General features: G+C 47.3%; 6 protein-coding genes across 6 annotated transcripts; 1 reads left to right on the top strand and 5 right to left on the bottom strand.

Moving 5' to 3' along the window:
- Positions 1 to 22: 22 nt before the first annotated feature.
- On the top strand, positions 23 to 2,100 carry F5891DRAFT_1161119 (P-loop containing nucleoside triphosphate hydrolase protein). The gene is made up of 9 exons (XM_041365248.1): positions 23 to 78; positions 142 to 238; positions 291 to 988; positions 1,039 to 1,154; positions 1,211 to 1,294; positions 1,354 to 1,423; positions 1,477 to 1,516; positions 1,563 to 1,585; positions 1,648 to 2,100. The coding sequence occupies exons 1-9, from the start codon at positions 52 to 54 to the stop codon at positions 1,681 to 1,683; spliced, it is 1,191 nt and encodes a 396-aa protein (XP_041232560.1). The 5' UTR covers positions 23 to 51; the 3' UTR covers positions 1,684 to 2,100.
- Positions 2,101 to 5,884: 3,784 nt separating this feature from the next.
- Positions 5,885 to 6,587, bottom strand: F5891DRAFT_352155 (uncharacterized protein). The gene is made up of 3 exons (XM_041371478.1): positions 6,551 to 6,587; positions 6,323 to 6,499; positions 5,885 to 6,268 (listed from the first exon to the last, which is right to left on the bottom strand). The coding sequence occupies exons 1-3, from the start codon at positions 6,569 to 6,571 to the stop codon at positions 6,098 to 6,100; spliced, it is 369 nt and encodes a 122-aa protein (XP_041232561.1). The 5' UTR covers positions 6,572 to 6,587; the 3' UTR covers positions 5,885 to 6,097.
- An 870-nt stretch (positions 6,588 to 7,457) lies between these two features.
- F5891DRAFT_940619 (uncharacterized protein) lies at positions 7,458 to 7,880 on the bottom strand (the record flags this gene model as incomplete). Its single annotated transcript, XM_041374284.1, has 2 exons — positions 7,458 to 7,654; positions 7,718 to 7,880. The coding sequence occupies 2 exons, from the start codon at positions 7,878 to 7,880 to the stop codon at positions 7,458 to 7,460; spliced, it is 360 nt and encodes a 119-aa protein (XP_041232562.1).
- A 90-nt stretch (positions 7,881 to 7,970) lies between these two features.
- Positions 7,971 to 9,209, bottom strand: F5891DRAFT_999707 (uncharacterized protein). Its single transcript, XM_041378561.1, has one exon. The coding sequence runs from the start codon at positions 9,119 to 9,121 to the stop codon at positions 8,294 to 8,296; it is 828 nt and encodes a 275-aa protein (XP_041232563.1). The 5' UTR covers positions 9,122 to 9,209; the 3' UTR covers positions 7,971 to 8,293.
- On the bottom strand, positions 9,210 to 15,450 carry F5891DRAFT_999709 (uncharacterized protein). Its single transcript, XM_041378562.1, has 16 exons — positions 15,079 to 15,450; positions 14,863 to 15,022; positions 14,512 to 14,810; positions 13,631 to 14,459; positions 13,362 to 13,583; positions 13,056 to 13,312; positions 12,989 to 13,002; positions 12,917 to 12,934; positions 12,838 to 12,858; positions 12,510 to 12,787; positions 11,026 to 12,458; positions 10,930 to 10,979; positions 10,055 to 10,875; positions 9,865 to 10,002; positions 9,584 to 9,811; positions 9,210 to 9,524 (listed from the first exon to the last, which is right to left on the bottom strand). The coding sequence occupies exons 1-16, from the start codon at positions 15,261 to 15,263 to the stop codon at positions 9,297 to 9,299; spliced, it is 5,181 nt and encodes a 1,726-aa protein (XP_041232564.1). The 5' UTR covers positions 15,264 to 15,450; the 3' UTR covers positions 9,210 to 9,296.
- Positions 15,451 to 16,956, bottom strand: F5891DRAFT_1161123 (uncharacterized protein). The gene is made up of 3 exons (XM_041365249.1): positions 16,257 to 16,956; positions 15,826 to 16,202; positions 15,451 to 15,772 (listed from the first exon to the last, which is right to left on the bottom strand). Exons 1-3 carry the CDS (start codon positions 16,790 to 16,792, stop codon positions 15,546 to 15,548), a joined length of 1,140 nt encoding a protein of 379 aa, XP_041232565.1. The 5' UTR covers positions 16,793 to 16,956; the 3' UTR covers positions 15,451 to 15,545.
- Positions 16,957 to 16,958: the final 2 nt, after the last annotated feature.

A 16,958-nucleotide genomic window follows, 5' to 3' on the forward strand; every position in this document is an offset into this window, starting at 1 on the left:
TATTTTCAATCTCCGATCTTTTCACCACCTCACCCATCTTCATAGGTCAACATGTCTGGCATCAACGCTGGAGACGAGGCAAGTTTGTCAGACAGGGCAAAATAAATTGCGTGGTCATGCATGGTTTAACCGATTTCACAGAAACTTGTATTTGAGTCCTCCGAGGCAGTCTCGGTTGTGTCGACTTTTGATGACCTCAACTTGAAAGAGGACCTTCTTCGCGGTATATATGCGTACAGTAAGTTCATTTTTCTCGTTGCAGTGTTGCAAGTGCTCAAGTTTATGTACAGACTTCGAGAAACCGTCTGCTATACAGCAGCGAGCTATTCTGCCAATAACGCAGGGTCGCGATGTCATCGCACAAGCACAGTCTGGAACCGGTAAAACTGCCACCTTCTCCATATCTATCTTGCAGTCTATCGACGTCTCTGTTCGCGAAACACAGGCTCTGGTGCTATCGCCTACGCGCGAACTGGCAACCCAGATTCAGTCTGTGGTTCTCGCTCTCGGTGACTATATGAATGTCCAGTGTCATGCTTGCATTGGAGGTACATCCATTGGCGAGGACATCCGAAAGTTGGAATACGGTCAACACGTGGTGTCCGGAACCCCTGGCCGTGTTTTCGACATGATTCGGCGCCGTGCTTTGCGGACGCGCAACATTAAAATGCTGGTTCTTGATGAAGCAGACGAACTGCTCAATAAGGGGTTCAAGGACCAAATATATGACGTATACCGTTACCTTCCCCCAGCTACTCAGGTTGTCCTGCTGAGTGCGACACTGCCTTACGACGTGCTGGAGATGACGACAAAATTCATGACCGATCCCATTCGTATCCTCGTCAAGCGTGATGAGCTGACGCTAGAAGGGATTAAACAATTTTTTGTTGCTGTAGAAAAAGAGGACTGGAAGTTCGACACATTGTGTGATCTGTACGACACACTTACCATCACACAAGCTGTCATCTTTTGCAACACCCGGCGCAAGGTATGCCTCTGAACAAATCTCTCTTCAATGTAGCTTACTGGTTGAAATAGGTTGATTGGCTAACTGAAAAGATGCGCGCGGCAAACTTCACCGTGTCATCGATGCACGGTGAAATGGTCCAGAAGGAGAGAGATGCTATCATGGCGGAATTCCGCGGTGGCACATCGTGCGTAATTTTTTTGGGCTCGCTTGAATCTGGAAAAGTTTTGATCTCTACTGTAGTCGCGTGCTCATCACGACAGATGTTTGGGCCCGAGGGATTGATGTCCAACAAGTCTCCCTTGTTATCAATTATGATCTCCCGGCGTAATTAATTTTGCCTCGATTTTTTTTCAATCTACTGACTGATCCGCCGCCTCACTCAGCAATCGTGAGAATTACATACATCGCATTGGGCGCTCAGGTCGTTTTGGCCGGAAAGGTGTTGCTATCAACGTACGTCATGTCCTCCGTCACACCCGCTTGATAATTCATGTATAATTCATTAGTTCGTGACTGTTGACGACGTGCGTATCCTGCGCGACATTGGTATGTTATTTTTACCTGGTCACCTTCATCACTCACTCCACCCCAGAACAATTTTACAGCACACAAATAGTACGTTGCCCCCTCAGCCGTTGCTTCGCACTGTCTTCCTCACTGATGATTCAATTCACAAGGACGAAATGCCGGTCAATGCTGCAGAGCTTATTTAGGAGTGATACGGCAGGCCGCAGCCAAGTTATTACTTGCATTGAGCCTGGATGATATTCAATGGTCTGCATATTTGTACTTTATGACGTTTTATTTTTTCTGCATTCATTCTTAGTTGTGGTTGTATCTGACTGACTGGTGTCCCACCAATTTGTATGGTCGTCACTAAAAGGCCGTATTGTCTTTGATTCTGGGGTACAAATTCATGTGAATATCGACCATTGTTGGCATTCCCATCGCTTACGCTCTTCGCCGTTCCGAGAGATGTTATGCGCTCGTCCGGATTGAAGGCGATAGTTCCTTAGTCTATCTGTGCAGTACATTAACGGACCGATGTAAGCAGATCACGTGGGCGTTTGTTTATATAATTGATTGTCCTCACTTCGCTGACGCAATAAAATCCACGACTTTGTTCTGTTATCTTCCGCCCGATCCGTTTAATGTTTCCCGTTGTTACCACGGCGGGTTTCCAGCTGCTGGAGTACGTGATATTTACTCTAATTTATTTCCGCCCCCTTTCAATCTTGCTCTGATCTGCCTTGTTCTTTGCTGTCATTCTTCGCTGTGCACCCTTTGTTTAACCAGTCTCTCGGCGGTTTGAAATAGAGCTTCTGCTACCTTGTTTTTTGTCTATCCACCATTGGTCATATCCGATGTAAAAGTCGATGACGGAACATGCCGAGTACTTAGTCTTCTTGAATATCATGTAGAAGTGCGGTACCCCGCCGCTTGCCAGTAACAACACCCGTCTGGAATATTTTCGGTAATATCTGCTCTGAGCTTGCACCACGTCATTGAAATTTTTCGAACGAGCAGTCTCGAGTAGGTGGCAAGGGCGCATGTCTTTCATAATGGTGTGTCTGACAATATACATTCCCACCGTGAGTGATGTGTTGTACGTGCATGCATAGTTCTACTGCTGAGCGCGGAGATCAATTCATAGTTGCGGCGTCTGCGGCAAGATTTGTTTGCCTTCCCAGCCAACCATATATTCAAAGAACTGGGAGCATGCCGCTGCTCAGTAGGCATGTCAGTACAAGTCTGATCATGCATGCCAAGTGGAAGGTGCTGCTTTTCCCATGATCCAACTAATGTGGTGTAGAAGAGATGAACAGCATGACTTACTGTTTCACGCACTCGTGGGGACAAATATGATGAATTGAAGAGATAGCAGATCAATTACTGCTGGCTCCAACGCACCATACCTTCACTTGTGACCTTGAATTGTATCAAGGTCTGGAAAAGGTACTTACGATCCCCTAGGACGGCCGGTGTAGAACAAGATAGAACCAGTGTCTAGGGGCGATAGTGTCAACAGTGGTCTAGGTGAATCATTTCAAAACAATGGAGGCTTCGATAGGATGCTATAGCATGGACGAGTGAGGCGTGAGGTTTTATGTAATAAAACGGTGACTTATGCGGGTACCGCGTCAGTAACACTACTATGTTCGAGTTCTATCACGGTTCCTGGTCCCTCTTTTGATTGTGAAACGTGAGGAAAACGGGACAAGCCCGATGGGACCTTAGGAACTACTGCAGAGAGACGATGCGATCATCGCATGCTTTGACGTTCTGAAGTTCTGACACAAGAAATTACAGGACGATCGAAGATCAGATTTGTTGAGATACCAAGATTAGACTCAAGTTGAAAATGATTCGACGTGCGTTTAGAGGAACTGTGGGAGGCATCGGGGGGTTGATCGTGTAGCGGTATAATCGACTTCCACTTTTCAAGTACTGCTATAAGCAATGTGCTTCAGTTCACGAGTGAACCAGCCAAGAAATATGGACACGAAGACAATGTCATGCCGACGCAAAGCCACCGGACCACTATTTGGGACCAACCGTCGGCGACGAGGAGATAAAATGCTAGTCATGGTGACCATGTAGTCACCTCTTCACACCTGAGAGGGAACAGTTAGCCGCCGTATACCATTTATACCACCAACCGTTGGATCAACACGTTCCTGAGTTGAATTGTAAGTCAAACATTTTTTGAGCGCGCAGGAGATTGCAGGGATGCGGTGCGACAATCGCGCGATGACGTTTGACCTGCCACAGCGAGAAATGGTTCAAAATTATGGGAACCGTTTGCAGGCCGAGATCAGCATCTTGAGAGCGAACGGGCGTTGGCCCGATGGGAGAAACTATCATTGACACCGAGGATCTATGAATCATGTGGCAACATAATCAAATTCTACTGACTTGCTATGTAAACTTGAATAAGCATCAGTTATTGGACGAAGCAGCCAGAAAATATGGACATGATGCCGTGCCGGCACAAGTCGACCGCTATCTTGCGACCAAGCATTGGTTCAAGCATGGTGATTAGCATAATATACTCCAGCCGCGATGGACGTCCATGGGACATATATACTTTGCAACTTACATCCGTGCTCGAGCGGGGACGGTCCACCATGTCCCCGTACCGTTGGAACGCGTTGCCTGAAATAAAATGTAAGCCGCGCGGGTGACAAAAAAACAGGGATTTTACTGATTTTTAGTGCGGCTGTACATGTCAAACTTGAATATTCTGGAGAATTGTGCGGCCGAGAAGATCTTAGACCTCTTCAGACCCGCATGCGCCAAGATTACCACGTCGCTACTAGCAAATATCTGAGTAAATCACTATAGCCACAATTAATCATCACAGGATGCCATGTGTCGGGTATTGGTTGGATGTTACACCTTTTGACCAGTCACCACAACGCCATAGAAGGTCGTACATTGGGTATACATACAAACAAACAGTGGAGCAGAGTACTTGAAATAGAACCCCTAGATTGTCCCAAATAATTTCGGATCATAAAGATACTTGATAATGACTACGTGACTGCTAACCAGCTCACTGAGTGCTCGTTTTTGGACAGTCCGGAAGGTTTCTGTGAACGATGACAACGCTTCTCAAACCGATATGAAAGTGTTTCAGCGCTGGGGAAGCCTCACGGCATTTGCGAAAAGACCGGAGCCCCGCAGTCACGGCACTAGTTGGTCAAATACACTGCGATGTCATGAGCAAATTTGGCGGATCAAGCTTATCTTGGAGAAGTTGATCTGAGCGGAAGGAAGATGAGGATAATAGAGTTGGTGGGAGCGCGGGTTGCATTCGCAATAACTAATTTTGAGACACTGTTGACATGACGCTATCGGTGATAACATGACAGCTCAAAGCCACGTTCACCGACGTACGTCAAGCCGTAAAGGTACTCACTTAGTCGCCTCCGGGCCGAAAGGGGGTAACTTAGGTTATAGCAACGTTTTGGTACTGAAACTTTTCTGCAAGAATTGTGGGTCATTATCTGGGAAAGAACGCCGTTTTGAGTTCGCCCCATGTCTGCAGAAGAAGAAAAGGTATGCTGTCCCGGCTCCTCCGCGCGCAATCATCCGTACTTCTTGATGAAATTATCAAATTCCGTCGTCCTATAATGTGCGTGACATTGACGATATGGTGCAGGTCGTAAGATCACATGTGTATCGACAAGGGTCAGGGTGCACATATTCGTTTTGAGCTCTGATCCCTTACTCATCAATCGTGCGACCACTGCGGGATTGCCATTTTCATAGCTGTTTGTCTTCACCGTTAAATGGATGCCGAGAATGGATTTTTGGTCTTCCCCATGTCGGCCTCATTTTACTTGTCGTGTAAACGGTGAGAGAATTATCTCGTTAGAATGGCCCTGATTTTAGGTATAAAAGACATACATATCGAATAGCTCCAGGACCACATCCCGATTATCATTATCATGTGTTACTGGAGAAGGTGGGTAGCCACTTGTTCGGCTGCAGCCACCGTCATTGACCCTGTCGTCCAGAGTGCGCAACTATTACAAAGGGTACGATCATATTTAGTGGTCAGAATACTTGACATCATATTCTTTCGTAGCTGCGGGCACTCAATAAATCTGGTACGATTCTTGTTAGCTTCACAGGCGTTGAATTTAGCCAATACATCACCTTCTGCAGCCCGACGAAGAGGTCAGAAGCAAGTAACTTTTTGGTTCGCCATCTTATCAAGTGCCTAGATCAAGTGCGACCTTAGAAACTGCAAATTCAGCCCCAAGCATTCACCGACATGTATACCCCCGCAGTGCACTAAAGTGTGCTGGCAGTAGTAAGTCTTCGCATCGCTGAATTCCAAACATCGCTAACTTGACGATATAGTCGCCAATACCCTCAGCAGTATGGTATGTCAACAAGTCAACTGCATCGACTCTATGCTGAAATTCGTTGTGTTCAGCACCACAGATTGACAAGAAGTGCCCCAAATGTAGTATACGTGGCTGAGTATGTGGACATCATCTCGAATGGATGTGATACAGACCGACATCACCCGACATATTTATCGTATTGTGATAAATATACACGAGCTGAGCACATGAGTGAGCGTGAATTTGCAACAATAAGTTCAAGACGGGCTCAATCATCCACAATATTATGCTTCTTCTTCAACTGTGCTAGCTCTTCCTCTCTTCGGGCTAGATCGGCTTTAGCAGCAGCGGCGTCCTGCTTCGCTGGCATATGATACAAAACAACAATATATCGCTCTTGCAGATGGAAACCATTCAGATGTTCAAGAGCATTTTTGGCCTACGTCAGTGGGAATTAGATATAACGAACCTGTCAGGACAGGGAAAAACGTACATCCATAACATCATCAAATACCACAAAGGCGGTTCCTTTTGTCTTCTGCTCATCCCCTATGCGTATCTGCCTGATGCTGCCATACCGTCCAAAGAGGTCGTACAAGTCTTCCCCAGTGATCTGGTAGTTCAGGTTTTTGACGAAGAGTATACGATTGGCACCTGGAGGCAATTTTGACTGCGGAGAGTTCAGCTATACTGATGTATGTCACTTTACGATGCAGCTCACAGTCGGTCTTGGGGCAGCCATGGTGGTTTGTATTAACCAAACTTCATAATTACGTAATATATCGATGATTAATTATGTGCGTAGTCAGCCAATAAAAAATAGTTAACCATTAAGCGCGTTCACATCGCGGAGTTACAAAGTTCAAACACTTGAGAGTGTTCAGGAGCGACTGGGAAACCTCAGCTTGCGTATAAAAGTTAGACTAACTGTGTCTTGAATCTGAAATTCATCAAGGGATGACACCCCTCTAATTAATATTAATGAAGGAAGTTAGACCTCGACTGATGGGTAGTAGGTACATCGTCTTTTGTTTAGGGCTCACCGCCCCAAGCGACGACTTCCGCGAGAGCTGCAAGGCAATCAGACAGTATTCGGGGATCGGGGGTAGGTGTGAGCAATGGGAGGTGGGTAACTTGAGAGGAATATTGTGACAACCGAAATAATTGGAAGAGCTTTGGGAGTTGGTTTACTAGCTGACGCAGATGTCCACGAGAGCACGCCCTCCGCCATCAAGTAACGAACAGTTTTCAATCTTATTAAAAGACAGGGTGTGTATCTGACCTTGACTACGGATGGGTGATAATGTTCATTACGTAGTTTGCACGCGACAGTGATAGTTTCTCAGAGGTCGGAGCAGGTGTAATTCTTCTATCCTGGATAGAAATTGGAGTACGAGGGAAATAGCTCTTGTATGACGATCGGAATCCTACTGCAAGAACACGCATGCGAGATGATAGTGTTCCTAGGAGAAACAGCTGGTCAACCTGTGATCCTAAAAGAACGACGTGGAAACACGGGCATACTGAATCACAAGGTAAGTGGTTCTGTCTTCGAGACGGCACATAGGACTCAACAGCCACTCGCCATATATATTTTAGCAAGTCACTAACGACAGACGGGCGATGCATCACGTTGAATATGATCTCATCAGCCGTTCGACTGGTGCACACTCCTCCACCCCTCTGACGCAAACAACCGTTGCAGCTCCTGTATCTACAGCGTCTGGGATAGTACACTTGATGTCCTCTGCATTGGCACATGGACAATCAGCCGGTCTTCCGACGCACGTCAGGGTACTTGGGCACAGGTATTGGGAACATGGAACTAAAAAAAATCAAGAGTTAGTGATTCCTAGAGGTAGTATATTAAGTGGGTATGGATACTGACGAGCTTCTGAATGTGCTATCCATTGGGAGTTGTCAGAAGGTCCAGGTTGATGTTGTTGCTGTTGTTGTTGGGAATGCCCAAACATCTGATCAAAGAAATTGAATTGTGCACCCGCCAGCGGGAGGGAAGCTGCTAGAAGTAAGATCAAGCTGGGCAGTTGCATAGTCATTGAATTGATGATTCGTGGTCAGACTCCAGAGGTTAGACGTGTCGATTGCCACGTGCACCTGTACGCTTTAAGTCACGGCAAAAAGTTTATCCACCGACTAGTAGCTCTAGTCAGAAAGAACATAACAAATTAGACTTGAATTAAACCGACAAATCGAAGGTCATGGGTTGAACCACATGTTGTTCTAGCAACCGGCGTTACAGTATCAAATATATGTAACTGACAATGTGTAGATAGTCATCGGAGATCTCATGTGAATGATAGATGGGGCCAACCAAGTAAGACGGATGGAAGATAGGAGAAAATAGGTTGTGTAAATCAAATGGACTGTCCCGTAAGCTTAAAAGTTCCTCCCCAAACCCCCTCCCATGTGCCTGTGTTGAGAAGGTAGCTATCGCGGGTTATCTTCAAGACGCCCGGGGTGTTGTAACCCCATCCGTGTAACAACTGCTAGCTGTGATAACGGACAGTTGATGGGATTCCCCTCGAGTAGTAGATCGATCTGAGCGAAACGATTTGTCTATCAGAAGAGAGGATCGTATCAAGGAGGCTTTCTTGGCTTTTTTTCGAGGAGGAATATTCTCCTTAGTGATCTCCCTTTCAGAAAGGACTTCTTCAGAACTACTAGGCCATGAGTCTTCATTATCAGAAGGCGGACTGGTACGTCGCGATGGTGTAAGAGATATGTGCGTATCTTGATACGTGTCAAAGCCAGGATAATGCACTGATTGACGATCATGAGGCAGTGGCATTTCGCGAAGCATTGCCATTGTGATTGAGGCAGCGCCAGATTCAGCGTCGCGTTGGGATGACTGCAGGCGAGACGAGCGACGGAGGCTATGTGCAGATGCTGAGGTATCTCCCGCAGCATTGGTTGAACGTATCAACTTTGGCGAAGGTCTCCTCGGCGTTCGTCTATCCCTTGAGCTCCCCTGGGTGGCACTAGCATATTGTGTGGGTGATGTCAATGCTATTGACGAATCGTGGGAGGCTCCGACATTACTTCCAGAATATGGAATGTGAAATGGCAATGACGACAGGGAAGCTTCACCAGGTAGGAGGATGCCTTCTGAGTGCAGAATGCGGCGCTTAGCCGGGCTAAAAATGGTGGATTTTGAAGGCGAAAGAGGGCGTTTAGCTGGTTTAGCAATGATAGGAACTGGATTAGCGCTGCTGGGTAAAAAATGCGCAAGTGGGAGTTCTTGCAGAGGACCAGTACGAGCCATCATGGGCATTGTAGAGAACGTTCAAGAAAACAGGCAATGCTGAAACGATATATGTACTTGATTGATAGCAGGTGGTTGGAACTGGGTGTCAGAGGCGTGTCAGAGGCGCGCGAACAGCCGGATTTCATAACAACACGTGACATAATGTCACACTCGCAAAGATAGTTAATTCGATCACTACGTATCAAGCAGGAACTTCCGCAAGCATCACCACATCAAAAACACCAGTACCCGTTTGGTTGGGACGTCCCATGACCAGATTACCTGATGGCGTGGATAAGTCATCAAAGTCACCATACAACGTCGCGTCTGAAAGGAAGGCAGCAGTTGTCTCGTACGACGCCTTCAGAAGAGGCGAAGGATTACTTGAAAGACCCTTGCGATTGAATGGCTTGTAGGCGCCTTCGAATGTCTGGCCATTGATAGGTTCGTGAGTAAGTGAGTTGCGTGCCTACCCAGTAAAGGTCTGACCATATAATCTGCAATGAGTTCCAGATGCCTCCCATCAACATCAATCTTGTAGGCGTCAAATACTCCACCAATCTCGCGTAATATCGCAGCACGCGCCATCTCCACACCGTAAGCTTTGAGGATGGAGTAGATGTCATTGGAGTAGATAGTATCCAGGTCAATGATGTTGTCATCTGTTGCACCTGTAAATTGCCAAATACCCCGCAAGTTAGATCCATTGGTAGTCAGCTACGTTGATGAATTTCAGCTCCCAATTCAGGTTGAACCATACAATGACATACTCGTATTTTCTCCACTCCGCGTTCCTTTACAACCGCACTAAAGCAATCCGTGATACCAGGGATCTCCCGGATAACAGTTCTCAGACAAGTGCGCTCCACTATGCCTACCAACAAAATTTTTGGGAAGTCTGCGGGAAACTGAAAACTTATGGTTTGATGGCAAAAAATGTAAGGCACAAATGACACGAACCTCGAGCCGAATAGAACATTTTGACTTCGTAAACGTGAACGAAGTTGCCTGATGAAAAATATTCATGAAGGCGTCCGCTACGACTTCAGTTTGGGCGTGAATAGCCGTCGGACGACCAATTTTGTCGTCGTTGCTGTCTGCGCCTTCGCCTTCCTCCGCGTCTGAGGCATAAGCCGCCTCGATAATGGCATCGTCCAAGTAATCCCTATCACTGTCATTGTCAGACTCGTAGGATGTCTGCTCCTTTTGCTGACGAGCTCGCTTGGCGTCAACAGCATCACCATCCCCTTGCTCAGTCTGGCTATCATCATCCTTACCACGGCCTGGGCCTTCACCCTCACCCTCACCATCTTCAGCCTCAGCCTCAGCCTCAGCCTCACCAGCTACAGGTTCTTTGGCTGCCTTCCCTTTCCCAAGCTGCGCTATCTGGCCCTTCAGATCTGTGTCGAGCTTCTTCATCTCCGTCTGAATTTCCTTCTTGAGTATTGACGGGAATTTGGCTGCGAACACGGCAAGAACTTCCTCGGGTAGAATGTCATACTCCTCGGTGTATTCTTCCGCGGGGAAGAAGACGATCTCTATAACGAATTCGGTCCGGCGTGCATCGCTCTGTACAGTCAAACGCTCTTTGACCGTCACATTGTCAACCAGCTGAGACAACGTCAACTTGCTAGCTCGTTTGCAAAAGATGTCAATGTCCAACTGGGACACGCCATGGGCAACTTCCATAGTCATCGAAGGTGTCTTAGGCTTTTGTGAAGCTGTCATCACAATCTCCCGCAACCGAGGAATACCTAGTGTTACGTTGGCAGCTCCGTGACCTATATTTAAAGTGTGAATATCCAGCACTTTGCAACTTTATAACAAAAACTGACCTGCAAAATGGAACGTATTAAGTGTCATCTGAGTTGACGGTTCTCCGACGCTAAAACAAGTAAGGATTAAGACATGCACGGGATCTGGAAACTTACCCCTGAGACGCCAACAAACCAACAGCTTCCCCAGGTTCCACCAAACTTCTTAGATACTTGATATTCATGAGCAAGTTGAAATATCTGGTTTTCATGGGTTCATGCCGACGCTTAATCTTGGGGCCGTCCGTCGCCTTCTTATCTTTGTTCATCAGTAACCCATGAGGGTTAGCGTTGATGTACTGAACCAATGCCCCCGCAAACTTCTCTGATGTGCTGCCAAGGTATCGACTAGGGCTATACACATCCAAGGCAGGAGCGCGCTTCTCTCGCTCGGCGGGCGTGTACTTGTCCGGACGTACTTCTGATTTCTTCAGAGTCTTCTTCATATAAGATACAGCGTCACTGTCGTTGATATGACCAGCAATGCTCTTAGGCTTGTAAAGGTTGAGAAGGGTGACCTGGTTCCGAGCAATGAACTCGAACTGGTAGAGGTGTTTCTGCTTTGTAACATCTAGGCCATCGCCGCCGTAGTGGAACTGGTATATGGACGAGTCACTGCCACGGACGGTATGATCATAGTGGACACGGATGCCCTCAAGGTGCTTGATGAGGCAGCGCTGAAGATAACCGGATCGAGACGTCTTGACGGCAGTATCGATAAGACCTTCACGTCCAGCCATGCAGTGGAAATAGAATTCTTGCGGTTTGACACCCGTCAAGAAGCGACTGGCAACATACCCACCTGCCATGGCTTTCGGCTCGAATGACTTGAAAGATGGAAGAGTTTTTCCGCTGACCATTACGGGTACGCGACGACCTTCCAGTTCCTGCTGGCCAAGCGCACACGATATCTGCTGGGCATTGACAGCACTACCCTTCGCACCAGATAACGTCATAGTTTGCATGTGGTTGTGAGGAAATTTGCGCAGAAGACCGTGAGGCATACAAGCGTCGGCGATGGATTTGGTTAGGCCCGAAAGCTTAGTCTTGACGGTAACATCGAGACCAGCCATTTTGCTGTCGTCTCGTAAGACATCTTCGAGCAATGTCGTCAATGCTGCTGGAACTTCCTCCTTGGGTAGCTTGCTCAACGAAGGGAAATTCTCGACGGCACCGTCGAACCCAAGATCACAGCCATGTTGGAGGAGTTCAGTTCTTCTCTGGTCTCCATCGGGCGTTAATGCCAGATCGTCCATGCGACACGTGAACGCCCGATGTTGTAGAAACTTTGTGAATAGCCGGCTGAGAACGCCGAGAAGCTTCCCAGCAACATCAGCTCCATACAGCTCGTACACCGAGTGCACAAGGCCATAATCGGTGGCTCCGAACGCGGATTTGTCAAGGACACCACAGAGAAGTTCGCCGTCAACAAAAATAACCTTGTCTTCTAAGGAATGTTTGCCCCATAGATGGCCGGGAACTTTGGCTTTGGAGTCAAGGTTCAGCCCCTCTGCGTTGCTCGGCGTGATGTTTTTCAGGACCGTCGAGATCTGCCCAATGCGATTAGGGGCTGAGGGGGCGAACAAAGCACTGTTACTTACGACCTGTTTTCCTGTCCAAAGCGGATGTGGCTTCCATATGGTTGGAGGTAGAGTGATCAGCCGTGATAGATGATAACTCTCATCCTCAGGACGGAGTGCTCCGTATAGTAGTTGGAAGTACTCCTCGCGGGAAAAAAAGGCGTCTTGACAGGTCATCCAGACCCCAGCAACAACATGGTCCTGAATGAGGCCGCGTAAGGGTTTACCAGAAGTCGGGACTAAATACTGATTCTCAGTATTGGCAATTAACATCGCCTCCGCACGTGCAACCTGGTTTTCTTCAAGGGGATTGAAAACATGATATCGATTATAATTCGAAGAAGCTCACGGGGAAAATGAATGTTCATTTCTAACCAACAAACAACTTAGTTTTTCGTTAATGTCAGAACTCCAAACCAAATGCTCACCGTCACCATCGAAGTCAGCTGAGAGTAGTTACAATCAGGTACAGTTATGCAGCTTGAATTTGGAATGCATACCATTATAAGAGTTACTAAGGATAAAGAAGATTAACCGTTGAACCTACACTAGCAATTGGAAACTTACCAGTTCGCATAATGCATCCTTATGGTCTTTTCGCCTCGTAAAATCCGGGCCTTGTGGCACATCATACTTGGCTTGTGAAGAGTTGGTTGACGATTGAGGATCAGGATGTCGCCATCCCGAAGATGCCGATACACCTTCTTGTTGATCGAAGCTGTGCGCGTTGCGAGTCCGCGACGACCTGACGAACTGTCGCTGCCATCTTGAGGTGTCAACAGCTGGTTGGCGATGGCCGTTCTCTGCTCAGGTGAGAGTTTTTCCTAGCGAATCAAGTCAGAACTGCGGAAATAGCGTGACATAAAAGATTACCAAGGACTGTTTATGCCCGTCTTCATACTCAACCATCGTCGCTCCTGGATAACCCTTCGGACCAGTGATTACCCATTGCCGCAGTTCGTGGAAATTTGCAGGAGTCACAGGCTCAGGAAAGGTAAGTTTCCTCGCAAAAACAGGAGGGATGCCAATTTCGTTTGGCTCGATATTTATATCTGGTGAGATGACAGACCGCGCTGCATAGTTGACACGTTTACCCTGCCAAGAAAATTAGATAAGATGCACTCAGAAAAATTATTCCGTACCATCATATGTTTGCGAAAGAGACCCTCCTTCTTTTCGAGCCCCTGCTTGACACCAGCTGGGGGGAGTTTACCGTTGCGGACAGGCGTAGGATTTTTGTTGCTGTCCATGAAGCTATTGACGTCGGCTTGCAACTGAACGAGTCCCTCGAGTAAAGCACTAAATAAACGACGCCGCGTCGTATCGTCAACACCTGATTGCTTCAATGAAGCAGCATGGAGGTCTGCGTTTAAATCACGTAGCCTATATGACGTATTCAGAATCTTGGCCAAAAGCTCATTCTGGGGATGCTCGAACAACGTTTCACCCATTGTAGCAGGTGGGCGAAAACGCGTTGGTGGAACAGGGATCACTTCCATGAAGAACATGTCGGCAGATGCCAGAGACAGACCTGCAGCATTTAGGGGAGAGAAGGGCCCATGTCGGCCAAAGATGAGAGAACAAATCTCGGGGCAATTATGGAACAGAAGACGCAAATGAGCACGGCATTCTTCTGGTGCCATAACACGCTCATTGCGACCGCGGGCGGTCTTGACTTTACCATTTGCAGCACGAGGAAGACCGTTCTCTTTCGAGGGACGGATAGCTTGGAGTTCTTCTTCCTCGTCTGAGTATGTCGGCTCCCCCTCGGGTTCGGAATCAGACTCCGAGTCTACGTCCATAGTATTCGAAGGTTCGGAGTGAGATTTTGAAGCATCTGCAGCTTGCTGCTGGAACAAGAGGACATCTGGCCTTTTAAGGCTAGTAGCTCGATGCTGGTTTTTTTGCTTCACGGAGAGATCATATTCGATTATTTTAGTGAATCCCTCCTTGCGGAACGTGTAGGCGAAGCTGTTATCTTGCTAAGCTAAAATCCAACATACGGCGAAAATAGCAAACTCACGCGCCACAACCTTCATTGCTACATTTTTTGGTGATAGTTGTCCTCAGAAACTCTTGGATAAGATCTTTCCGGGCCTGATAGACAAGAGTGTCCTTGTAGTGATCTCGCTTGCTGCCGGAGGCCTTGCTGAGGTGCACCATAACGAATAAGTTAACACGATGTTCTAATTCAGGAATAGTTTCGTTGCGGCTATCTTCATCGTCATCATTTGACTTGTGTAAGGTGATATTGTCCACGTCGAGAGCAGCTTCCAGGAGACCATGTTCCAAGAGGCGGAATTTGGCGACATACTTGCAGATCTAGCGAGGAGCGCTTCAGGCAAGGAGAATAAGTAGAGGGGTATGTGCGTACCACTGATCGGCTCAGTTTGAATCTATGACAAAACAGACAGGTTGCGCGGAGAATGTTGTACATGTTTACCATGAACAGAGGGTGGTACACAGGGGCAGGCAGTTCAATGTGACCAAAGTGGCCTGGGCACGTGAAGTAGGTTAGGTGACATGTTGCACAGCTGGAGGTATAGCGTCAGCGCACCTGTCTCAAGACTACCAAGAGCTAGGCACTCACATGTCTTGACGATCGCTGGGACCAAGCGCAGGATCATACAGGCCACCGATGTTCGGCCTGTTCAAGTCATCCAACAATACTGGGTTCAAAATCTGCTTGACTGATATCCTCCGGATGTCTTCCGCTGTTAGGAATGAAAAAGAGATGCTTGAGACGGTAGACGGTATGGAGTGTGATATGTTCATGGTGGACGCGATGGTGAATGTTCACTGTTGTGCTTTTGGGTGTTTCTACTCTCGGGAGAATATCATATAGAGCTAGCACATTCCTTTCCAAGCTGGTAAATGCGACGAAAGCTCAGTACAAGGCGCGATCGACTAAGTTTTTTCTCTCCTTCTAATTTGAGCGAGTCACGTGATTGTACATGTATGAATATCGCTCATGGTGCTTTGATTCTGAATGTGAAGACCTTGAATGAAGTATCTATATGACTCTTGATGGCAGAATATGAAACTGTGATAAATGTATTAACGCATAGTACCGCTACGCTTGATACCTGTCCTACTGTGGCCACTATTCTTCTGCGCCTCACTTACTAATTCTGCGATCAATTTGTTGTACGTCTCCGAGTCCTGCTGGAGAGCATCGCGAGTTTGTAGAAGGTGTGTAAGTAAAGATGAGGTATTGGTTGTCTCTGTCCGGAGATCTATCAAACACCGTTCAAGTTTTGCCAAGGGTAAGAGGGTTAATTGATCTGCTTGGCATCATATATGATTGTTCAGATACGGCTAGAGGGAACAAACACACCAGTATCAAGTTTGAGTAGTTCCTCTACTTTCTTATCATCTAGTTGGGGTTTGGGTCCAATACCAAGCTGTGATACGGTTGGTCCTGCCCGCGTGGACGGCTGTGGAGTGCCCATCCGAGGTGTCCCTGTACGAGAATTGGTTCTAGACGATGGGGTACTCTGCAGTGGACCATTGCGAGGCCCTGGGGGTGCAGACATCGGTCTTGTCGATATATGTAATGGGGGAAGGGGCTTGCCGCTTGCGTGCGGTAGTATTTCATCTAAGTTCACGGGCAGTCCAAGAGCGATTAAATGTTGCTGTCGAATGCGTGAGCGTGTCCAGTTGATGGGCTCCATGTGGGGCGGCGAATCCAGAAGCATGGTATATAATCCGCGACTTTATTAGCTAGAGCTTGAGCATTTGAAGGGAGATATTTCAGGGACAACGAACCTTTCAGGTGTGACCAATATTTGGCTGACACCCTCTGCCTGTCTGATGTCTTCATCTGTTGTCAGCGAAGAGATATCCCATATCCATACAGGATCCAAGATGCGGTTGATCTGTCCCTCTAGATCTTCTCCGGAAGGTAAGGGGGTTAATGTGAGCGGCTCCCAGGTAGTATGAGATGGACCCGGTATCGGCTCTTCATGAAACGTATCATCTTCTGAGAAATCTCCAAAATCTCCATCCTGCCCGAAATCTGCATCGTTTCCGAAACCCCTGCCGCCTTCCAGGTCCCCTGCTTCTCCGAAATCCCCAAAGTCACCAAAATCATCTTCCTGTGCAATAGATGGGTTCTGTGTTTGTGGGGGCGTATGAAAGTCATCGTAATCGTCTAGTCGGTCTTGAGATGGCGCAGGAGATGGCGGCACAGGTGATTCAGGTGAAGAGAAAGATGTAATATTTGCGAGGCGTGTTGCAATTGGGTCATCGGGTGTCAGAGTAGTACCCCAGACTGAAGCTCCAAACATGAAATCTTCGTCCATTATTCGCTTGAATATGCTTTCAGCTATGACTTGTGCTGTTCAGCGATCGATGAACTTGGCCTCGAACTAGTTTAGTCGGTATAACGCCGGGTGGATGTTGTTATCGTGACTAGAAGGTCTTTGAAAATCATGATGCACTAATTAACGTGACGCTGGAAGTAAATTA

The sequence above is a fragment of the Suillus fuscotomentosus genome, assembly GCF_016647785.1.
Source record: "Suillus fuscotomentosus strain FC203 chromosome Unknown F5891scaffold_3, whole genome shotgun sequence".
NCBI classification, from domain to species: Eukaryota; Fungi; Basidiomycota; class Agaricomycetes; order Boletales; family Suillaceae; genus Suillus; species Suillus fuscotomentosus.